Here is a 24,663-nt window from a genome sequence, read left to right as displayed (position 1 = left end):
GTTTTAAATTCTTCTTTCATGTTTAAGCACCATGAGTGACTTAGAATCCACTGAGGTCTGAGTGCCAGGAAGCGTATGGTAGAGGAGGGTGAAGCCCAAGTTTATAAATCTTATCCGGTCAAGACCCAAAGAGAAATGAGTGGCTTATAGACAGTAAGCAAAACACTTCATTTTTTTTTTAAGAGTAACATTCTCAAAAATGTTGATTTTAAAAGCAAGTGCTCCTTTTATTCAAATGGAACTTGTAAAAGAAATGATAACGTAGTTAATCACTATTATTGCTTTGTTTTGCCTGATATATTTACTTGTTCATTTCAAATAAAATGAAATATTTCCCTTCTCTGGCTCCTGATGACCCCAGCTCAAAGTTGGCTGAAAGGACTCTATCTATTTATAAGAAGAATCAGCGGGGAGCCAGATTTCAATGACACCACTTTTTTTTTTTTAACTTTTATTTATTTTAAGTGTGTTTTGCGAGACCCATCAGCTCCAAGTCAAGTAGTTGTTTCAATCTAGTTGTGGAGGGTGCAGCTCACAGTGGCCCATGTGGGGATCCAACCGGCAACCTTGTTAAGAGCACCGCATTCTAACCAACTGAGCTAACCGGCTGCCCAACACCACTTTCTTTCAGATGATACTGCAGAGCAGAGAGACACACATTTGGTTTTTACACTTGAGTTAGGAAGTTGTTGTAAAAAGTCACAGAAAAAACAAATGAGAACAAATGCCTTCCTATTTCAGCTTCTAGCTGAGTGGTCAATATTACCTCTATTTGCACAGAAAGTTAATGCTAGTGTTGTAAGCCGCAGGAAGGCCTGTGTCAGGAATTAGTTTTTCTGTAGCGGTGATGGTTTTCTGGAAAAAATATGTAGACTTTCTTACCACTCTAGTTATCCTATGCAATCAAGAGCACACATATGTCAGGTGGCCATAAAACAAATGTACGATCAAACCCACTTTCTCTATCTTCTTATTAATAGGTTCTCACTAGCTAAGCTAATGGTCACAGTCTATAAAGCGGTGTTGAGGAATTATTTAGCAGTTTCTGGTTACTGAATTTTAGAAAGTCTTTTGAATATGAGAACAAGCCCACAAGGACCTACAAATAAAAACACGAAACAACAACAAAGGAATTCCAAAATATACATATACATAGAGTTGTACAGTAATCAAACAACACCTTTTGATGTAAACAAGCTATCCTAAGTTGTTGTTAACCACAAAGCAAGCTGTGATTTGATCTGCCTGGTCTGCTTTTACTAAGCTGAAGACCACCACAGGGAGAAGGGCGGCCTCAATCTACAGCCTAGTTTATTGAGGGCAAAGGTGTCCTGAGTTGGGTGATTTGGTCCAACTGAACAGTAATTTAACAAGGCCTCAAAAGGAAGTGCTTTATTAAAAAGGTGTTGGAACTGGCTCCTATCACCTTGCTAGAGTTGCTTGTGCACATCTCTTCTCAAGTCTGTGTTCAGTGACATTTCACTGATAACTTGAAACTGATCTTGTGTGAGTGTTTACACCATGGAAATTGGCAGATGCTGTAAATCAGTAGGTGTCTCCACGGAGAGCTGGTTGTTAAGCATTTCCAGCATACCTCTGCGCAGAGATAATGTGGTCCACAGACAGGTGTTGATTCACAAACTATTTGATGAGTGCATGGTAAGATATACCATGAAAATTGAGAGTAAGCTTTTAGAAACTATTATAGCAATTCTACAGAGTAGTTTGTCGGTTGTGCCACGCAGGGTGTCACGCAGGGTCTCAGCGCCTGCTCCCCACATAACAATGCAGGATATGGTGAGGCCAAAAAGGAACACCAACGGAGCCATAGATTGGGGAGTCATACCACTATATTCTCGCTGGTGGCTGGGTTGGAGACACAGGGAGCAAACATCCGCCAGTACCCCAACAAGAAGTCTTCCTGCACCCCTGTCTCGCTGGCGGCCGGGCGAGACACACAGGAAGCAGGATCCACACAATCTGCAATCTGCCGTCCACTTCTCTGCCTGCCAACCAACCAACCAACCAACACAGTCATGGCAGTTATACCAGTAGCTAATTGGCTAACTGGTTACAGCTGATGGCCATCTACTACTCGAGCCAGCACCTTTCCATGTGAGGCCAAGAGCCTGGAAACTGCTCTCTGGGACTCTGTCCCCACAGTTGAATCTCATGAAAACTGTTTGTTTTTTGAGTGCCTTTGTTTAATTTCATTTTTCTAGTAATTCATTTTTGTTACATTTTAGCAAAGTATTGATCTGAAATAGGTTGGACATCAAATGAACAAACAAATTGGTCCATCATAGGAGATAGTCTGACAAATAGATATGAAACACATGTAAATCCAGTGGACAGGGTAGAGGTTGTTCATGTGAGATTAAGAACATATTAGAGAGGTAACTTGAAACTGCAATCTACTTTAGAAAGCAAAATGATGTGAAGAGGACAAAAGAAAAAAAATGTGGAAAGTCCTAAACTTGGAACATAAAGAGATTAATGCACAAAATAGGGTGGGAAGATTGTATTTGTAGTTTTAATGTGTCAGGTAAGTTGCCTATTTCTAAGAAGGTGTGTAAGTAGAAGTGTGATAGCTGGAACAATGGAAGGATCCTTGTGCTGCATTTCATTGTGGGCCCCTCTCTTTAAGGGGAAATTGCAGGGTGCGCCAAGGAGAGGAAAACCGTATCTTATGAGGAATGCTTTAAGGCAGGGGTGTCCAAACTGCGGCCCACAATCCATTTTTTATTGGCCCACAGCAAATTCCAAAAATATATTTAGTTTACTTAAATAAACCAGGTGAGGCAATACGTACTTCACCTCGAGTGAGTGACCCGGCTGTTTGTGTATTTTACTGCATATGGCCCTTGGTGAAAAACGTTGAAAAATGTTTGGACACCCCTGGTTTAAGGAAAGGGGTTTTTTAGTATGCAAGGGAAGGAAGACAGAGGGGTTTTTAATTATTTCAAAAGCTACTGTGTGGAGGACGGCATGGATTTGTTAACTATAAGACCCCAAGGGAAACCACAAAAGTGAAAGCTTAGAGAGGCGTAAGGAATAATTCCCCAGTAGTCACTTGCTGAAAGATGGAATATAGGAACCTTGCTGGGTAGTGAGCACTCTCAGTCCCTGAAAGTGCTCAAGCATAGACAAACTCATATTTTAGTGGGCAAGTTATTGAAAGTGTATCACCATCTTGAGGGGACCTCGCAAGATTTCTTTCAAACTGCAGCTCCTGTGACTTGATGAACATGAATGAAATCTAGAAAAGAATGTGAGAAGAGACCCATGAAAGTGATGCTAAACAGCTGAAGAAGGAAGCCAGCGAGGAGGCCAGGGAGCGTTACCACCAGGGCTGTTTGCAGCAGTAGCACATGTTTTGGCATCCTGGGTACCCACGTTGGCACAGATGAAGATAAAATGGCTAATGGAGAAGCTCGCTGCTGCTCCCAATCAGTAGGCCCAGAAGGGCTCACCTTACAGTGAACTGTGGAGGTCGTGCTTCCCAGGCTGGACTTCTCCACCCAATGCCAATCAGGGGTCTGGCTTGAGTCCTTCACAGGCTGAAAGCACTGATCCAGGTGAAAACAAAGATGATGAGATGGAGAATTCGTTCACACTCTTGGAATTCCATTAGATCAACTTAATCACCAGAGTGAATCCTTACTCTAACACACACTGTGCTAAGACATTAATAGACATGGTCTTATGACAAAGGAAGACCTCACTATTCCATTTGCTTGATGGTAAGATGGAGGCTCAGAGCAGGTAACTGACTTCTCTAAGTCATACAGCTACCAAGTGGTAAAGTTAGCATACTCAGGCTCTAAATCCCATTTCTTTTCCCTCCATTTCAACACCTTGTCGGGTTAAGCCTAATGCTTTCCATCAGAAACTGCCAGGATACTGCCCCTAGCACAGTCCTTTGTGCCCTGCAGGAACTTGTCACAGTTTGGAGAATGCAAGAATGCAAGAATCTGGAGTGGTCAACAAGGGGTGCACAGCTGCAACATTAAAAATACTGCAAAAAAGGAGAAACTCCACAAAACAAAATACACATGGAAAAATCACTCCCATGTTTCAAAATATTTACAGCTTAACATGTACAGGCCACCCAAAGTGTGGTGGTCTGTGGTCCATGGCCTGCTGTCGTCATGGTGAGAAGGCAGAGGGCATTTGGGGTGGGGCTCTGGCTTCTACTAGGAGAGGCACAGGGCTTCCCCTTAGCCTTCTCTCCAGGTTCGTTTTGCTCAAGGGACATGGCTATGAGAATGATTTCCACTAAATCCATCCTCCACAGAAACCACAAAGACTAGCTAACCTTTCCCCATGGAAATAGAAAAAAGCACGCTTGTGTGAGCGTGTAGGGGGAGGAAAGGGAATGTGGACAGAGAGGGAGGGGTGGTGTAATAACTCTTGTAGTCATAAGACTTCCCAGTTGGTAGTTACTAGTATTCCAGACACTTCCTAATGCCAGACAAATGCCCCAAGCCTCAGCATGTCTGGCTCAGAGATCTATTCAACTGATAGCAGCCGTTTCTTGTGGGGAGAGCAGACCTTTCAGGGAGCAGTGCTCTCAGGCTAATCAAACACAACATTGTTCTCAGAAGGAAGAATGGAAAGGTTTGTTTCAGAGTCATAACTTTTTTTTAAAGAGGCACTCAAGTTGTTTTAACAAGTTGCTACAAAACTTGGGCTTCCTGAGGTGAGCCTGTTGCTTACAGTGCCTGTACTGTACCAAAATCCAGAGAGGGAGGGATCAGAAAGTTAGTCATTAAAAAAAGAAAAAGAGAAAAAGCCCCAGGCACTCCATGCCTGGAAATGATGTAAGGCGCAGCCACTCCTCTGTTAGAACTACAATCAAACAATGCTCAGGCGATCCACGGCAGCTGCTCTCCAAATGTCAGCACCAGCCCGGTCAACAGAGCTTGAAAGCCACCAAGCCGAAGGACTTTGTGCTGTACCTTTCTCGCCCACATTTTCCCCAAGCACTCTCAGGAACCTGGCAACAGGTAACGTGGCAACCTTTGCTTTATAAAATGGCAAGAGGCATAATTTAAAGGAACAAATGGATTTTTTTTTTTTAAGCCAGCTGTATCTTCCGCACCCCACCCCCCACTCCAAACCCCTCCCTCCCAACCAAAAGTCTGAGAAAACAAAGTACTTTGGGGCTGGCAACCCTACTCTCGAGTGTCTCCTGGTGGCCAAGCTTGGAACATCACCGATGTACCTTGAAATCCGCTGCTCAGCTCCAAGGTAAGTCAACGCTGTGGAAAGGGGTGGACATCTTTGCTGGACTTCTCTTCCAAAAAAAACATAAAGGGTGGAAATCAAGACTCAGAATATCTTGCTTTTTAATTTATCGCCTTAACAAAAAATTTTTACCGTAGCTGCAGGGTAGGATCTCTGGGTTGAGGTTGCAGATTTTTTTTAAAGCAGCAGCCAGTGTTTAACATTTTTTTGTTAAGATGGCAAGTTGAAAAGCAAGAACTGCTGTAGCCATTTAGTTAGGCGGATGGCAGTGAGGATTAATAGCCTAGAAACTGAGGATTCCTGCTGGGTGGGACTTGCATTTTCTATTTTTATCTGAATTTGTATGTTGCATGCAAAAACCTTTCTCTCAGGCAGAAGCATTTCTAATTCACATTGCTGGCTTCCAGTTTGCCTATTTGCAAGGATTACTTAGGATTTCCAGGCTGCAGGCCCAGCCTCCCAGAGAACAGGCCTTGCAGTTCCAACTTAGATCTTTTATCTCTGTGTGGGGCAAACACCCACAAAAATGTATTTTTAACCAGTCTTCTTCCTCTCAGGTGCCCCTTCCTCTGCTCAGTCTCTGATTTGGAGGAATGACTATAGTTGTGAGGGCATTCATCCTTTCTCCCTCTCTGGAAATGTTAACTGGAAACTAAGAGACTCGGATCAAAGGAACTGCTCTCTTCAGAAAGTTCCATTAATTAACTAAATTAAAGGAAGTTAAATGATGTTTGGAAGAAAGTCATTTTAGAAGGCCCAGGGCTGAGGTCTAAAACTTCTAATGTGGACTTTTAATGAAGCTTGGCAACAAGTTTAAATAGTATTAGAAATTGAGGGTTACCGTATGTAAAACCAGTTGTTGCCTGAAATCAGTCATTTCAAAGGAACATCTTGAAAGTAGACAGACATTTGGCTAGAATTTGCCTAGACCATTTAATACTAAATATTAAAAAAATCCAGGGCTCTGAGTGAAAAATCACTTGACCAGTAGCTAAGGTGAGTCATAGCCTTTTAGAACTAGGCACACATGTTGAAGTCAGGATGTTGAAAACATCAGGCTTAGTAATTTGCAAGGCAGGGCTGTGGCTTCCAGTAGGGAATGCTATCAGGATTTCATGGCTCATTTTCCCAGCCTTTCCAACAGGTGCTATTGAGTCATGTACACAAGTGACTGCCCTGGCAGTTTCATTTGTTAGGATTAAATTTCCATTTGTTCCATTATTTTAAGAAGTGATTTCTACCAGTGAATCAGATACATCACTTCCTCTAGGACTTAGGGATTTTTTTTCAATGTTTGTAACATGTGCGTGTTTTTCAAAATTTGTCCCAGCCAGGTCTGCAGGTCTTCCTGGGTTGAATGGACTGTTTACAGGAGGGGAAGATTCAGGGCCCAAGGTCATGGTTGCTGAATTATATAAGGTTTCCTGTTTGGGCAGCTGCTCTACCAACTCCTCAGGTTAGGGCTGACCGAGTCTTGTTGAAAGACAGCATGCCTAGGAAACCTGGGGTAGGGACAATGCTAGAGCAAGGAATAAATTATTTCATTTAACTTCTCATCAGCTAGCTTTCATTTCTTCTCATATGTCACTTCTCAGCAATACTTGCCTGTATTCTCTGTTAGGTGAATTTTTTTTTTCCTGACCCCATTGAGAGAAAGGAATTAATTATGGATGTAAGAATCACTGGGTCAGGCATTCTTGTCTGTTTTATTCACAATACTTAGAATATGAGTGGCACATAGTAGTACTGTGCATGGTAAATATTTGTTGCATGAAGGAATGAATAGGCATGAGAAGAGACTTCCTGGAACAAAGAAAAAGGGACTAATAACCAGTAAAATGAGGTCACCAGGGCTTAAGTAAAACGAATACTCACCAAAGCCCTTCTCAGTGATCTTGGATGTTGCAATGTAATCTCCTGTTACCAGTGCCTACTTCTGTTTGGCACCAGCCAAGTGCAATTGTGGCTGGCCAACTTTTGACATGGAGCTAGTATGTGAAAGTCCAACCTAATATCAGTGGAAACCAGTTGGTCTTGTGGGCTATCCACCTAATTTCCTGCATTCTCTCTGCTTGACTTAACCCATAGGCACTGAGCAGATGTGAAGGGCCCATGATGCTAACTGCCCTTATTCTGTGCAGCTACCTTTTTTCTCCTTAGTTCCCTTCACTCCCTATTATTCTTTGACTTCTTATTATTCTGTGCTCTGTCTGCTTACACAAGATGAAGATCTGAGAGCCAAGGAACTTTCTTTACCGCTTGGTCTCATTTCATGAGAATTAGTACTGTACTACCTGCACAATTGGACCTGTAGCCTAGAATACAAAGGAAAATCTAGAATGGAATCACACAACCAAATAGGACTCTCCTGCCATGTAACTGTGTCTCGTAAACAAAATAGAACTCATGTGTGTACCTGACTCCGAGGCTGTATGGGTAACTGGTGGGTTCTAGATGAGAGCAGGGTACTGGGCACACATTGCCAACTTGTCTTCCTGGAGAAGGTGAAATAGCTGTGCAGAGTGAGTGAGCTGTGTGCAAACTAAGGTAGGTCATGTCTAATGACAGCCCAGTCAGGTTACGTCCTGAGTAAAACTTCAGGCTGGATTTATCAGTAACCTCTGCTCATTGGCAAGGTCTCCAGGCTTTGGAAAGAAGGCCGATCTATCAAAGCAACCTAGTACCACTGCCCTGTGGACAGAGGGCTTGGAGAGAGGGCTCGACCTGGAGCAGAAGTTTCTGCACAAGACAAACTCAAACCCCCAAACCTGGGAAAACAGGATGTGTGGGGAAGTAAAGAAGAAAGAAAATGCATCCACCATTCCTTCCTGTTGGTTTCAGCATGATGAGGAATAATTACCTGGGTCTGGATAGCAGGGCATGTGGGAGGCCACAGGAGGCCCTGGTCTGTGTAGTTAGGCAGTTAATTATTCACTCTACTCCTTTCCTCTTTCCTCCCTGAACCCTGCCTTTTCAAAGTAAAAACAGGAAAAACTATCTCGGTTAACCTGTGAAATACTATTTCTATCAGCCCACACGGTCCAGAAAGACCACAAGGCCCCCAGCCTTTTACTAACTCTCAAAAAACCGAATCAGCAGTTTAAAACGACACCTCATTATCCAACCGTGTCACTGACAGATGAGGACACAGATCCAGAGGAGAACCTGTCCAGGTGTCCCGCAGGGCTCCTTCTGTCTGCTTCACGCTGCAAGCATGAGTCCAGTCCTTGGCTCAGCCTTTACAGTCAGAATGTAAAGGGCCACTTTAAGATTGCATTTAAAATCCACTTCACATTTGGGTTTTTGTCATTTGCCATAATTAAATAAAAATAACTTAGGAAACAGGTGTGACCAGCACTAAAATCTATATCAATTTACTCTACCTACCTCTCACCATCATCCTCATTCACTGAGTTTAATAAGCCAAGTGTTACTACCTACAAATCCCAATTCCCCAAGTGACAAGGAGGTTGGAGAATTGGGGGTTGCCAATTCTCCAGGGCTGAGTCTGGTTGGCACCTGGGTTCTCTCCATCTAAGTCTCCTTACTGATTTTTGAAAGAGCTGCCTTATACTTCTGTCCTTAAGATTCACCTTTGAACCTTTGTGGAACAATGCCTGCATCCGAAAACCTTTCTTGAATTTCTTTTGGTCAAATGTGCTTGGAATTCAGAACTTTTTGGACTTTAGAAAGCTAATATACCTGCCACACCCAGAGGGTATGGGGTAGCATCCCTAACACCGTACTCTAACTTGTCTGTCTGCAAGGAGCTGTAGAACAGTCACACTGCAAGTAGTTCCAGGTCAGGTTTTGGGCAATGGCTTTCAGAACTGCAGATAAAGGAAATGATGTCCACCCACTCCTTTGGATGCCTTGGAGCAGTAAGCACTCTCTCCTGGAGGTGATGCAGGCCCTGGATAGAGCTCTGTCCCAACCCAAGTTCACCTGGAGGGTGGCCGGGTAGTGGTGGACTTGGCGTTGTGGGTGGGCAAGTGTCCCTATCTTTAAGGAAAAGAATCCAAGATCAGATCTGGTAATCCTTCTGACATAGCCTCTCTTTCCTTAGCCACGTTGGAGTTCTGGGTGTTCATTGGTTTATCACTGTGTGTGTTTCACACACTGTACTCAGAAACATTCATTTTTGGGTTTTGTTATAATGGTAGTAGGGGTACAGTAGGGGCTTTTAACTAGCTTCTTCCCACAATGTGGGATGGTGTCTGTACAATTTACAGAATGGGATGGGATGGTGCATTCTTATAAATACGTCATATTTGCAAGGGTGTGTGTGTGGTTGTGTGTGTGTGTGCGTGCGTGTGTGTGTGTGTGTGTGTGTGAACTCATTCTTTCTATCATTCTCATCCTCTACCCTCAAGCTATAGTCTGACCTCCCAGCAAAATACAGAAAACCAACATTCTTTTCCTTGGGCCACCATAATCTGTAGTGACAAGAGGGTGGCCCTGTGCTAGTTCCAGGCTGGGCGCAGCACTATTTTGATATAGCTCAGGACACTCACCTAACAGTTTATCTGCAAGGGGACTCTTTATTCATTAAAGCACTATCTAGTACATGCAGTTTGAAAGTCATTTTCAAAACACATTTTTATACCCCAATACCAACCCAAGAGTTAACCGAAATAATCCATGTAACGTACCTTGAATTGAAGAATAAACTGAGGTTAGTGAACTATAAACAGATCAAGCACTAGAAATGTTTCTTATCTAAAACAAGCACTACATTGTCTCCTGGTGTGGCTAACATTCTACTTTTCAAAAGGAACCATAGAAACTAAAGGCAATACAATGTCATTATTTTGGATTTCTACTGTCACAGGTGAAAGATTTTATTAAGGATCAACTCTTTGAAAAAACAACTTTACTCACTGAAAATCTACCAAGTCAGAGAGTGTTAAAATATTCTGTGTATTGTATGTTTAGGGCCGAGGCTGGAATTTCATGCTTATGTTATAGGATTGGGCCGTGGTTGCAACTTACACTGTTCATAATTATGATTGTGGTTTGCTTAACTGCTAAGGTGCAGGAATGTGGACAAACTAGAGGAAACCAGCATTAGTCTTTGAATCAAAAATAACTACTAATAAAGGGTGGGAAAATGGATCACAGGGTAGGGAAGCATTTTGATGGCCACTGCTCAAAGGTCCAGCCTGTGTGCAGCTGCTGATAACCTTGTCAGGTCTCCAGATACAGACAAGTCTTGTCACCCTCCAGCACCTGGCTGAGAGGTAATAAAACAGTTGTCTTATCTTCTAAGGATGGAATTAGTCCAACCTCAGCGCATGGTAATTAGAGTAAACTGAAATTGCCTGTCATTTACCAAACGGTGGGAAGGGAAGGAGAGAAGAAAATGGCTTGAAGCAGGAAATTGTTTGTCCCTTTCTTTGGATTTTAAAAAGAAAGTCAGCAAAACAGCCGAAAGTTTTTCTGGGAGTAAGAAAAACAGCCTGGCTAGACTGCCCTCTCCCGGGGTAGCAGGATTGCTGACAGCTCACCTCCACGTGATGGTCTAGAAAAGAGGTTTACGCTGATGAAAATCCAAGAAAGCTTAAGAACCTTCCTTTCTAAATGTAAATGACTGAGTCAGTGAGTGCTTTGCTAAGGAGGGAAGGAAGTCACAGTCACACTGAGTGACTCATTCAGGGCTGTTAGTTCAGGCAGTTGGATAAAAAGTTTTAGCAAAAGCAGCAACAAATCTACTTTAAATACTAGCACAGTAAGGAAATTCCTCTCTTTCAGGCTGAATGCCATCCACACAAAAGAGCTCCTGTTGACATCTCATTTACAATCTGCCCCAGGACACAGACAAGACCATTTCAATAAACCCTGCTCAGAAACAGCTATTGTTCCAAATCTTCAACTAGCAACAGGCTACCATCACTCCCTATTGTTTTGTAAAAAAGAAGATTTAGGAGGAGAAGGATTGGACTGTGGAAGCTATGAAAAGAGAAAGGGAAAAAAGTCCCTTTGACCCAATGCTGTCAGAGGGCGTGCATGAAGGATAAAGTTAATGGATTTCCATTTTTGTAAGAAGTGCATAAGAAATGCCTTTTACGTTCCTGAATTAGTGACTGGGAATTCTAAATTTGATGCCAACCCTGTGTGTTAAGAAGCTAACTCCTGCCAACACATTCGCTAAACGAAATGCCAAAAGCTATACTTACCCATTCTCAGCCTTACAAAAGCCCTGATAACAGCCATAGCAAAGCCCCAGGTGAGTCTTTGATCTGAGCTGTTTCCTTGGGATTCATAGCTTGACTGTCGTTCTTTCCAAGGAGAATTTTCAGGCTCTGCACTAGAGCCGACACCTCTCCATTAATGATTTTCTCCTTCCATCTCCACCATTTTGCAGGGTTCCTCATTTAGTTAAGTTTGAACGCTTTCTGGAGTTATATAATGTAGCCTTTAGATGTTTTTTCTTCAGATATGGCTCAAATTAAGGGATACATTTGTGTTTACAAAAAAAAAGGGTATTTCTCAAATACTCTGTATCTTTAACCTCCGAATAGATACTCCAGTTTCCCAGCTTGGCAAGTGACCCCTTTATCTACCCTCACTTCAAGCCAAAACTCTTGTGCTGTCTCTCATTCCTTTGGGCCCTTCTCTCCTATCTCTTAAATTCCTCTGGAATCATCCCACCTCCTTCTATCCACCTCTCTCATTCCCTGGATCCTATTCTCTCAGCATCACAGCAGCTTCCTAACTCCAGGTTTCTCCAACTGCAAGTTGTGACTTAATGGGTCATGAAATCAGTTGGGGTAAGTTATGCTGTTTCACCATTAAAAAAAAAAAAATGAAATAGATTAGAAAATGTTAGAGTACATCAAACAAAGGAAACGTTGTTTCATGAAACTTGTTTCAGTTTGTGTCTGTGTATTCAGATGTGTGTATATTCTGGGCAACAGGTAAAATGTATTTTGTCAAAATATTTTGAGAAATGCTTTTCTAATTGGTCTCCCTGGGTCTGCCTCGTCCCTGCTCATTTATTGTACACACTTAGAGGAAAATTGAAGATACTGAAGAGACCCTGTCACCTCCAGCTGACAGGTCTATCTTCAGGGTAAAGTCTTGAATCTAGGGCTTTCCCGATTCCAAATAACTTTTCTGCTCACTTTTCATATCTCAGAACTCTTCATCCTCCTGACCACTTTTTCTTGTAGTTGTCAAAGCCATCAAGTTCCCTGGCCTTTGCAAAAAGAATTCCCTCTGTAGGAAATTCTTTCCTTTTCTTTCTCCTTCAGGTGTCGGCTTAGGTGTCACCTCTTCCAGGAAGACTTCTGGAATGTCCGTCTAAATACTTCTCCTAGTTCTCATTAGAATACTGCATGTTTTGACAGATCACTTATTACATTATAATTATCTTCTCAATTTCCTACTAGACCTTAAGCTCCAAGTGAGCATTCAGTAAATATTTGTTGGGTAAATACTCTGCATTGAATGTTTCGCATTTCACACAATTCACATATCCTTCCTACACATAAATTTGAATCATTATAAAGTATTTCAACTCTATTTCTCAGAGCTTACATTTTCATTCTTTTATTATACTTCAGTATTTTCTGTTCATTTGCTTTTTCAAATACAGCCTAACTAATTTTCAAATTCTTAAATATCAGAATGAGATTTGGAGAAAGCTGTTGGACTTCTGGCTGGTCACTCACCCTCTCTGAATCTCAGATCCTTCACCTGCAAAAGAAGGGGCAGAACTCTGTGATCTCTAAACTTTCTTCCTGTCTGCCACTCTATGTCAGGCTTGAACTTTCTCCTTTTAAGGACCAGAAAGGCTAAGTGATTTTCTCAAGGTCAAACAGCTTTTTAGTGGCAGGATATTGTTAGCCTTTCTATAGATTTTTAACAGCAAGTGGCAAACAAAAAACAAAACTTTACCTGGGACCTGATAGTGCCACTAAGTTTGTGGGAAAGATAATCATAAAATTAAAGAAAATGGGACTTGAAAAAAAACATCCCAAGGCCAACATCCATAATGGATTCATGCCTAGGCATGTCCTAACATTTTTTAAAACAGTGTTGCCGTTGTTTGCTATTACCTGGAGATATGTACAGAATTCCTTTTTTAAATTGGAAGTGAAACATTAAAGAATTTTGCACATCCTGACCCCTCATAGTGGGAAGGCACAATGGACAGATACAACTTTCCTGAAAATGCCAACAAGCGTCCGAATGCCTTTCTTAGTGCTGATGCCCTGGTGCCCTGATCTGTAACCACTTTCAAGACCAAAGCTGTAGCTCACCAGGAAGAGCATTGGTCTCAGTCAGTTCTTTTAACTCCTCCCTCATCTTTCCCCTGCCAGAACCTTCTGAAGAAGTTCCTGCTTTTGCCTGCTTTCCTTATTTACTTACATTACAGAGTTTGGGTTTAGATAACCTGCCCTATAAAGTAGAAAGTCAACAGAACTACTCCTTTGGGGAGAAAAAAATCCAAAAACAACAGTGATATTACTTTTACCCTGTTTCCCCGAAAATAAGACCTAGCCGGACAATCAGCTATATTAAATAAATAAATAGTAAAATAAGACCGGGTCTTATATTAATTTTTGCTCCAAAAGACGCATTCGAGCTGATTGTCCAGCTAGGTCTTATTTTCGGGGAAACACGGTATTTTTCCTAATGTGATATGTTGTACTCTATAACTTAAGCCAATGTGTGCATTTGCTTTATTTGTTGCTTTTCCCCCTTCTAAACCAACCAGCAGTAGTTCACCTTTGTTTGACAAAAAAGTTACGGTAAGAAGAAATTGACTTCAAAGTACATTCTTACAAAGAAAAAAGAAAGTCACTTACTACTGTAACTCTGTATGAAAGTACTATGCACATGGTATGAAAGTACTATGCACATGAGGACCCAGAGACGGGCTTGTGGGTGATATTTATTTTATTCTTTGGGCTTCTGTGAGTTTTCCAATTTAAGAAAATGAACATGCATTAATACTGTGATCATAAAAAAGAAAGTACAAATGTTAGAATAAAAATTAGATACTCTAGTATATCTTTACTGCTTTGATACCTGACTAAATTATTTTATTTTTACCATATATGTTGTGTTTTTTATTTTTTTAACCATTTGTTTTTGAAGAAAATTTCATATGATTGCCACGTTTTAGAAAGGAGTGATGAAAAATTCTTAACATTGTTTGCTATTTCACTGTCTGTAAAAGCTTAAGGAACACTGACTCCAAAAGCGCAGCCAGACCCTGGCGTATAACTCCTTTACCATGTGGTTGCAGCGTATTTTATTTGCCTCCTTTGATGTTTTCACACCTAAAAACTTATCATTTCCAGAATGCCATCTTTTACATGGCTTTGTGCCTGTGGCACACATTGTTCTTTGCTGTCTCATAACCATCCTCCTTGCCAACAAGACCCCAGTGCTGTCAGCTTTTCCATGCAGTCTCAACTTTTGGGGGAGGTGAGCCCCTCCCTAGGTCTGGAGGTTGAATCTTCATTGGTCTATATATAGGACAAAAGATGAGGAGGGAAATCTGGGGGGAATGCTTCTGGGAACGTTTTCCTGCCTATTTAAAGTGACCCAAGTCAGGGACATCTCTTTTCTTCCTCTGGACACTGTCATCAGCCACAGGTACCCTGAACTGTGGCTGCCATCTGGGGACCATAAGGAGCATCTGCCTGAGAAGACAAACCCACACTGAGGATGACAGGTGGAGAGATGGCAAGAAGCTGCGTTTCATACATTCATTGGCTGCCCTCCTTCTAGACTTGCTCTTATTTGAGAAAATAAATTCCTTTACCAGGTAAGTCACTTTGATTTTATTTTTAAAATTTTGTTTATTTGCTTATTTATTTGTTTGGCTTGGCACTTGCACAATGACTTGATATATCCTAAGATTCCTTTCCTGCTTGGGAAATTATTCATTCATCAGGATTCACTTCATTTGACTTCCATTAGCACTTCCTACATATCTTTATTGCAGGACGCATCACACTTTGCTTGTTCTGGTCCTATTCTAGTGCTCTTGGATGAAAACAGGAAAATTAGTGATCAGGTAGATCTTTGTTCACTACTCTGTGTACTTGTTGAATTAAATGATTTTATATGGCAAATTCTATTAGGCAAGATATCACCAGACCAAATTTTCTCTATTTCAAAAAGATTCTCAGCCTTGTTGCCCCAGCTTCCTTCAGTGGTAACGTGGTGACTGGTAAAGGAAACCCCTTGAAGTCAGTCAGAATGGGCACAAATCCTAACCTGCCAATTACAGGCTATGTGACCTCAGAAGATAATTCAACTCTTTTACCCCCCCCCACCCCGACCCATTTCCTCATCTATTGATAACAGCATCATTGCTCTCACAGTGTCATGAGAGAAATGAAGAAGTTGTATAGTATAAGGTGACACAGTGTGGCACTTATGTCTGACACACAAAAAGTAGGCTTTTTCCTACCCTTCCTGCGTTATTTAATAAAATAAAATTCAAATATTACAAAAAAAATCTTGAAAACTCCCTGAGGGGATTTTACCTGAGGTTGGAAATTCTCTACTTTTCAGATGATTGGGTTTCTACAGCGGGAAGAGCCCTGCATCAATGTTACATTTTGAGATGCCTCTTGCTAGTGTTTAATACTAATACTTCGTCTTGTCACTCTGATCTCAACTCATATCCTTTAGAGAGGCCTTCCTTGACCACTCAGTGTCGAGCAGTCCTACACTCTCTCACTCCAGCCTTCTAGCCACTTACTGATAGGAGGAGGCACACAGAGGAAATAAAATGGACTATGAAGGTGTTGCATCTTTTATAAGCTAAAAGCACTTCCAAAGGGTGGGGAGTTGGGGCTTGCCCATTCCACTCTTCAGCCGAGTCCTTACCAGTTTTGTGCTGTTGTACCCCATCCCAGCCCTCCAAGGCTTCCAACTGCTGCTGTCCCCAGATGGCCTGCACAACCCCCCCACCCCCCCTACCCCACCCCCGCCGCTTAAATCACACAGCGTGAGTGGCTCCATCCTCTGCTATCTCCAACATTGGAAAAGGCAAAAATTGCCACAAATTTATGATGTCTTGCAGGATGGATCCCTATCAGTGGTTTAAAACTTTTTTCATACTCTCTATATCACCCTTCAGTTCAGAAAAGACAAAACAAAACAAAAAGGAAAACACTTGCAAGTACTTGTATGCTTCCCTTTGCCTTCATGGTCAACAGTAATGAATTCCAGCTAGAGAGGGTTGGAGGGAAGGATATGAGTGGGACCTGCTCACTCTGATTAAGTTCAAGTACTTGAGAATTTAAAGTTGTAGACACTCTCTAAACTCTGCCTAAGGACTGTCATCTAGATTTGCTGTTTACTATAGTAATAAGGTAAGATACCAGTCCTAAAGTTATCCATTTAAATTGCTAGAAATCTATCAAACAAACATGCTTTGCTTTCCATGCCTGAGAAGCAATACTGTGTGATGTTTCAGACTGTAAGTTTTGGAGGTAGACCTTGCTTTAAAAGTGTATTACCTATGGAAGTTCGCTTTCTTTTAAAACATCAGTTTTTCTGCTATGTAAAATGAGGGTTATAAGGTTGTTGGGAGGTTGAAATGAAGTAACATATTAGAAATGCTCAGCATATTACCTGACACATAGTAAGTACTCAATAAATAGTATACCTACAGTAACAACAATAATGATATCAACAATTCCATAAGGCAAATCCTTTTGTTTTGTCTTAGCAGCTACTAAGCCAGGTGTACCTGTGGTCCTGTGCGAAAGGCCTTCAAAACTCTGAAGCTAGGTTCTATACAAAGGTGGTCAGATTATACCAGCCCATCTCCATGGCAATCAGATGTCTCAATTATCTAGCCAGATAGGTGTCAGTGTGAGACAAACAATCTCACGCTAAAACTCTGTTGTTCAGTTGGTTCAGTAGCAGTGTTCCTGTTACAGACACATTCAAAATTCTGATTTCATATGATCTTTAAATTTATACCTTCAATCATAAAAGTCCTTCTGAAACATTGACCATCTCAGACACATTTTTATTTTTAGTTATTCCCCAAATGTTTACCTGAGATAAAAATAAGCAAAATAGCCAAAGCTTTTCCACTAAGAATATCTCAAAGTCTGTCATTCAGTCCATTTTTCTATCGTTAACATAAACAAGATAGAGCTTAAGTGAAATGTGGGTAACACTTTATTTTTTAAGTGGTATTGGATATAAAACTAAACCTTTCGCAGAAAAAAGGATTGGCATTTTGGAGAAAGGAATAAAGGAAACAATGTGGCTTGAAAGGGCCCAGTGTAATTCATGAACGATATGCCTGGATGAGTGAAAAGTCCTTGGAATTGGAGGTCTATAAATTAGTAAATTTAGGACCTTTCAGCAATGCACTTGACTATTCCGTTTCATTTTATAACAATCTGTAGATTGGGACAGTAACTAGAAGATGGTTGTTACAGTGAACGGTATGTGTGAAAGCCCCTTGTAAAGTAAAACCCTTGTAAAGTGAAAAGTGCTATGCAGATGTCATAGCAGGAGCAGCAGCAGTAATGGTAATAGTGGTTACATTTTCGGGAGTCAGCTGACTAATTTTTCTAAACCACAATTCCTTCTGGAGCCGCATAAATTGAATTGGCCTTTGGCTGATACCGAGTTGGGGCATTGGGGATACTATAAAATATATTACAATTTGCATAAGAGCAAATTTAGGCTAAATAGGAGGGGGAAATGCTCTAAAAATTAATAGGGCTAAAGGGAATGGTCTCTAATCATCAGATTGTATGCTCCCCCTTCTAATCACCCCCAAGACACTCACAGTATTTGATATAAAAATAACTGACAAATAGCTGCGTTAAAAGGGAACAATTCTCCCAACATAGTTTAGGGGAAGCTAAGTAGATTGTAGAAGTGATTGGAGTCAAAACATAACTTGGAGAGTGGACAGAAAATAATTCTTTAAATGACATATAAATGGAGTTGATAATTTTGGTGGGTTTTGAGGAAATGGGTAGAAAAGTTGGGATTGGAAGGTCTCTATTTTCTTGAACAGAAGCTTTCTTCTAAAGAGAAAGAGTTTAGAGGTGCTTAATAAATAAGTTCCATTATGCCCCTTTTTGAACAGAGCAGGGAGGAAAGCCAGGTCATGGGCAGATAATCTCTTGGATGTGCTGGAGGACTGGCCCTGGAAATTCCAGATGAGGAGAGAAAAAAATTCCAGGGGCATCTTGGCAAGTGGGAGGAAGTTGGAGTAGAGATAGCAAGTCTGGGCAATAGGAAAGGGAGGCAAAGTGTAAGGAGAGGCCAAGAAAACATTTTTCATTGCTTTGTTTGAGGCAGAGGCAGCCATGAGCACAGTTGTGAAGTAGATAAAATTTCTTGAGTCTCTCCATCAGCAATCGGAGATCTGCTGCCACCCTGTTCTTCCCCACTCACTCAATTCCAAATTTTCCAGATCTCTTTCATTCCCTTAGGTACTTGCTCTTTGAGAGGTAAAATATCTAGCTAGTCTGATAAAGGAATGCATTGGGGGGTGAAGAGTGGGATTGAATTTTTAAAAAGAATTCTTGTAAACATTTCTTTCCTCCAGAGTAATCAATGTGAATTTTAAAAGGGAGTCTCTGTAAAGTCTGCCTTAATTCTAAGAGGTGTCTAAACTTGGGAATTTCCAACACCGCTAGTAGGTCTATAGTGGCAGCAAACACCTTTCCACGACTCTCAAATCGTAATGAAGTGGAAAGGGAAGAATGGAATTTTATACTTTACCATGTTACAGGCATGAAATTGTGCTAAGTATTTTTTACGTATGATATTCTTTTCATTTTACAGATTTGGAGCTGGAGGTCAAATTCAGAGAGGTTGGTAACCTGCCTGTGGCTGACGGTATTTTCCAAACATGTCTGCAACAATATCTTCTATCCAACACGTTCTTCTAGAACAGGAGTCAGCAAGCTTTTCTATAAAGAGCCATCCAGTAAAATATTTTAGGCTTTGTGGGTCATGTCATCTCTCTCCCAACCACTCAGTTCTGCCATTGTGGCAAAGACAGAGACAAATATGTAAAGGAATTGAGCACGGCTGTCTTGGAGAGGTGAGCCACATTTCATGTGAGGGTATAGTTTGCCAACCCTGCTCTAGAAATTAACCATTTCCCGTCAAAATGTAGAGTCTAATTTCTCCCTCCTTGAACCTTGGGAGGTGTGTGATTTGCTTGTGACCAAGAGATTGTGAATGAAGTGACACTGCATGACCTCCGAGGTTAGATCAGAAAAGGTGATGCAATTTCCACCTGACTCCCTGGGACAGCTGCCTACTTGGAGCCCTGAGCCATCACAAAAGCAGTCCAATTGTCCTTAGACTACCATGCTGTGAGGAAGCCCACGTTAGCCATGTGGAAAGACCACACAGAGAAGTCTTGAGGCTCTAAAAGGGGGAGATGCTCAGCCAACCCCCAGTTGTTCTAGCTCTTTGCCTGACTTCAAGCTCTAGAGAGACCTTGAGCCAGTAAGACCCAGCTGAAGCTCCTCCCAAACTCCTGCCCCATAGAAGCTGAGGAATAATAAGATGATTGTTTTTGTTTTAAGGCACTAAATTTGGGGGTGGTTTGTTACAGACATATATAGAACATTGTCCTAAAACTAGTGAGTGGCAGATACAGGATTCAAACCTATGTCTGCCTGACCTCAACCAGATGTTCGTTCAATTATATGATTGCTTCCAGCAGACTTTTTTTTTAAATTGTGCTAAAATATACATAATATAAATTTATCATGTTAACCATTTTTAAATTTACAGTTCACATTGTTGTGCAACCAGTCTCCGGAATTCTTTTCATCTTGCAAAACTGAAACTCTACCCATTAAACAAAATCTCTTCATTCTCCCCTCCACTGTTCTGCTTTCTGTCTCTATGAATTTGACTACTCTACGTCCCTTGTATAAGTGGAATAATACTGTATTTGTCTTTTTTGTGACTGGCTTATTTCACTTAGAATGAGAGTATGGGCATATTTATATATTCAAAGCCTATGTTGGTTGGTTAGTCTGACGAGTGAGTAGCAAAGGTTGTCAAGGAAAAATGCCAGAGATCCCAGGTCCCATAAGTCACAGATGCAACATGTCCCAGGAAGGACCTTGCAGCAGCACTTACGCTAACAATGACAATTCACAGTGTCCTGCCTCTGAAGGGCTTTGAAGAAAGAGGAACCCATGAATCAAGAATAAGATAAGGCTGTTTGGTTTGTTTCAACTTGTGGACTGTTTGATTTCCCTCTCAGGGCCATGCCTTGAGAATGAAATCATTTTCTCTCACACAGCCCTTTCAGAGAGCATCAAACACAAACACTGACTGTCTGCTTCTTTAGTTCCTCTGTGTCCAGGGTATGTACTGACTTGATGGAATTTCTGTGACTAGCTGTGAATTATGCATCAAGCAAAAAACCTGCAGGATATTGGCTTAAATTCTGCTACTTGCTTACACAAACTAAGACCAAGTCTTTGGAGACCTCTTTGACCTTCTCTGCCCCCATCCCTAAACTAAGACCAAAAGGCAGTTCTGAGCTGAGGTACACACTTTTAAGGTCAACGGCTTGGATTCCTCTCCCCACACTCAATTCCTCTCTCCACACTCATCCTAATTGCCTAGCCTACCTGTTACACCAAATGGAAGTGATCTTTTTGAATCTCCTAGGGTCCTAACCCACTGTTATGGGCTAAATTGTGTGCCCTCAAAATTTATATGTTGAAGTCTTAACTCAGTACCTCAGAATAAGTGTATTTGGAGATAGGGTCTTTAAAGAGATTATTAAGTTAAAATGAGATCAGTAAGCCCGAATCCAATATGATTGAGTCCTTTTAAGAAGAGAGAGAGACACCAAAGGCATGTGCTCAAAAAAGAAGGACAATGTGAGGACACAGGAGAAGACGGCCATCTGCAAGCCAAGAATAGAGGCCTCAGAAGAAACAGCCTGCCCACACCTTGACGTTGGACTTCCAGACTCCACAACTGTGAGAAAATAAGTTTCTGTTATTTAAGCCATCTAGTCTATGGTACTTTTTGTTTTGGCAGCCATAGCAAACTAAAACAGTCACCAACAGAAAATTCACAGCCTTGAGGTGTCAGCCCAAAAAAGTTCTGAAGGTAATGATCAGAAAGAAACTCAAAAGGCAAGACGGCCTTTTAATACAGCTCCTCTTTCTGCATCTTTCACAAGCAGCCTGCTGGCAGGTTCAGAACATGGTGCTGCTGGCAGAGCCTGGGGTGAGCTCTCACTGTCAGCAAGCCCAGTGGGGTCTCTGAAGTCTCCTGGCTCAGAAGGGGAGGGACTGTGCCTCTAGATTCTAGAAAGTCTAGCAAGTGTGGGAAGACTTAGTAGGTGTTTGGGGCATGGTCTCAGAGGCTCATCTTGAGCACTTAATTCCTTCCCTCTTCTGGGCACTACAGGCCTTCTTTCTCCCTCTCCTCTTCCACTCTCGGGCTTTTCCCACCCACTGCTTCTGCAAGACTGCTTCATTACCAGGTAAGTCAGAAGAAGGGATGACATGCAAATCCTGATAACAGTTTTGGTTTTTCTTTTGTGGAAAGGGTGCTATGGGATAGGAGGGATACCTGCTGTTTAAGCAGGTGGTAGGATGGGTGGGCTGGTAGAAAGAACAATGGCCCCTAAATTTCAAATCTTTGAAATCTGAGAGTATGTCACTTTATGTGGCAGAGGGGACTTTGCTGTGTGATTAAGGATCTTCAAATGAAAAGATTATCCTAGATTATCTAGGTGGCTCCAATGTAACCATAAGGGTCCTTACACGAGGGAGGCAGGAGGGTCAGAGTCAGAGAAGATGTGATGGTAGAAGCAGAAGTGACAGAGAGGTCTAAAAGTACTATACTGCTGCTGGTTTTGAAGATGGAGGAAGGCACCGCAAGTTAAGGAACACAGGCAGTCTCTAGAAGCTGGAAAGGCATGGAAATGGAATCTTCCCTGGATCTTCCATGACAGAGTGCAGCTCTGCCCACCCTTTGTAGACTTCTGACCTCCAAAGCTGTAAGGAGATTGCTATTGTTTTAAGCAACTAAATTTGTGGTAATTTGTTACAGCAGCACTAGGAAACCAATACAGGTAGTAAAAATGAAAGTCCTACAGAACAGCTCCTATCACATTTAAATAACCAGTGATAAATGCCCAGAAATAACAAAGCTAAAGCTTCTTTTATCCCTTAAAATAGTGGTTTTCAAAGGTGATCTCCCAACCAGCAGTGTCCTGGTTTTGAATTCAGTCCCGGATCTGCCTCCTATTTGTTGGGTGATCTTGTGTGTGTAATCAATCTGAGTCTCAGTGCCCTTTCTGCAAAGCAGGCATGCTAAAAGTACTTCTGTGATAGAGTTGTTGAGAGGTTAAGTGAAGTAATCTATGTAGAAGTCCTAGAACAGGACTGAGAACAAAGTAAATGCTTAGTGTTATTGTTATTAATTGTAGTTAACATTACTAGTTGTAATCAACAGCTATTATTTATACCAGCCCTAAGATTCATCTACTCCTGTTTCTAGGCTTCACATATATAAGCGGTTCAATTCACAAGTACACCTATGTTCGGGATTCAGTCCATCTTAAGTTCTGCTAATAACATCTCTCCTTGAGGTTCTTCACGGCTCTGTGAAAAGGGAAAGTCCCCTATAAAATAAAGGCATTTGTCATCACTTCCTAGCTGGTGGAACTTTTTGCAGCAGCCTGGATCTCCAGCCCCAGGATGTGGATGTTCCCATTTCCCCCTCACTGACTGCATTCCTCTGACCTGTCTGGTCAGATCTGGTATTTTTCCTCCCTCCTCCTCCCTCAGCCTCCATGTCACCCAGACAGCTGCCGCCACATCCCGTTGCTTCAGAAGCGGAAGTAAGGCACATTTAGGACCTTTCTGGGTGAGTGACCGCATTTGAGATGAGATTAATAAAATGCCAGTGCTTAGGGAAAAACAGACTTTCCCCCAGTCACCTGTGCTCTACCTTTCTCGTGACACAGAAAATGAGCCTAACTGATCTTAGTCTGTGCAACCCGGTCATGTCAGCCTCTGTGAGACAGTGTGGGCTGGTGACCTGGGTGTGAACTGTCCCTTTGGGAGAATGGGTCTGAAACACCCCGTTGCTGAGTGAACCTGCACGGAACTGGCTACTCTGTCCTTGGCTGTGCCACCGAGCATGTGCAGGGCGCTGTGTTCATCACTTGGCCCCTGACAGCAGATGAGGTATTATTCCAGTTCACCCATGGATGGTGCAGGGTTTTTCCTCAGCTACCACATGACGACTGAGTGAAAGCATTCCAGGAAACCAGAAGGGCTGGGCGAGCCTCTGGAATTTCAAAGGAAACAGCTTGGTAGGGCTGCTGACTCTTTCCTGCCATGTCATTTTCTTTCAGCTGTATGCCACTTTGTGGCATGCTCACGTACCATTGAATCCCACAAACTTTAAGGTTTATCTTTCTTAGAAGGGAGAACCTATTTTTTTTTTCCTCCACAGAAACAGTTTAATTTTTTTAAGATTCAAGATGTCCCCGAAGGTCATGATAAAGACTCTTTACAAGAACAGGGAAAACTAACAGATGAAGAAAACCCCGTGTTCCTTAAATTTATTCTGTTTAACAGGAGGGATTGGTCATATTACATCTGATTTAGGCCATATGTACCCAAGGGAACCTGCTATGAACTGAATGTTTGTGTCCCCACAAAATCCATATGTTGAAGCTGAAGGGAACCAAAATTTTCCGACCCTGAAGCTCCTGTTTGGGATGTTGATGTTAAACTGTTTATTAAGAAACAAGACCCTTTGACCCTCCCCCCTTTCTTGCCCAAGAGATTCAGACAGAGAAACCAGCTTCAGGAAGGAAATCTTAGAATGCTGCTTTAGCCTAATTTGAATTAAGTCTGGTAAATAAGAGGATTTCAGGCAGGCGCCTGTTCGCTGGATACCCGGTGTCCCATTGTTTCTGAGTTGCCAGGCAAGAATTTTCCTGCCATATGTGTTCTGCTCTTCCTCAATACCTGTAAATTGCCCATTCTTACTTTTAAAATCTAATACCTCTTCCCCCCCTTTCTCCTTTGTCCAAAAATGTCTTATATACCCAATGTTGCTTCACTGTCTTTGGGATTTTCATGCACATGTATTAAAACTTTCATATTCTCCCGTTAACCTGTCTCTGTTAATTTGATTATTAGCCCAGCTAGAAGAATTTAGAAGGTGGGAGGAAAAGTGCTTTTTTCTTTTTCTTTTTCTTTTTTTTTTAACTCCTACAAAGCCCACCTGCTGATGTGGTGGTGTTTGGCGATGGGGCCTTTGGGAGGTGATTAGGATTAGATGAGGTCATCAGGATGGGGTTCCCATGATGGGATCAGTGCTCTTATAAGAAGAGACACCAGTGTGTCTGTCTCTGTCTCTGTCTCTGTCTCTGTCTCTGTCTCTGTCTCT

At 41.8% G+C, this 24,663-nt stretch overlaps 2 protein-coding genes across 28 annotated transcripts in view; one reads left to right on the top strand and one right to left on the bottom strand.

Moving 5' to 3' along the window:
• The window catches only part of DLGAP1 (DLG associated protein 1), an 855,894-nt gene that overhangs the window by 61,192 nt on the left and 770,039 nt on the right, over positions 1–24,663 (bottom strand). The gene's annotated exons all lie outside the window — the stretch shown is intronic.
• LOC141573164 (uncharacterized) overlaps positions 4,154–24,663 on the top strand; it is a 31,904-nt gene continuing 11,394 nt past the window's right edge. The window contains exons 1-5 of one of the 5 annotated variants that reach the window (XM_074340281.2): positions 4,154–5,009; positions 5,086–5,253; positions 14,818–15,031; positions 19,045–19,073; positions 23,046–23,124. In XM_074340281.2, coding sequence (XP_074196382.1) covers positions 4,865–5,009; positions 5,086–5,253; positions 14,818–15,031; positions 19,045–19,073; positions 23,046–23,113 — 624 coding nt within the window. In that variant the 5' untranslated portion in view covers positions 4,154–4,864 and the 3' untranslated portion in view covers positions 23,114–23,124. Of the gene's footprint in view, positions 5,010–5,085; positions 5,254–14,817; positions 15,032–19,044; positions 19,074–20,010; positions 20,105–23,045; positions 23,125–24,663 lie in introns of those variants that run through there. The other 4 variants (XM_088797924.1, XM_088797923.1, XM_074340280.2 and 1 more) reach the window with 4 other exon arrangements.

The sequence above is a fragment of the Rhinolophus sinicus genome, chromosome 4 (genome assembly GCF_057876585.1).
Source record: "Rhinolophus sinicus isolate RSI-liver-muscle chromosome 4, RSI-T2T, whole genome shotgun sequence".
Classification (NCBI taxonomy): Eukaryota; Metazoa; Chordata; class Mammalia; order Chiroptera; family Rhinolophidae; genus Rhinolophus; species Rhinolophus sinicus.
This window is presented reverse-complemented; position numbering and strand designations above follow the sequence as displayed.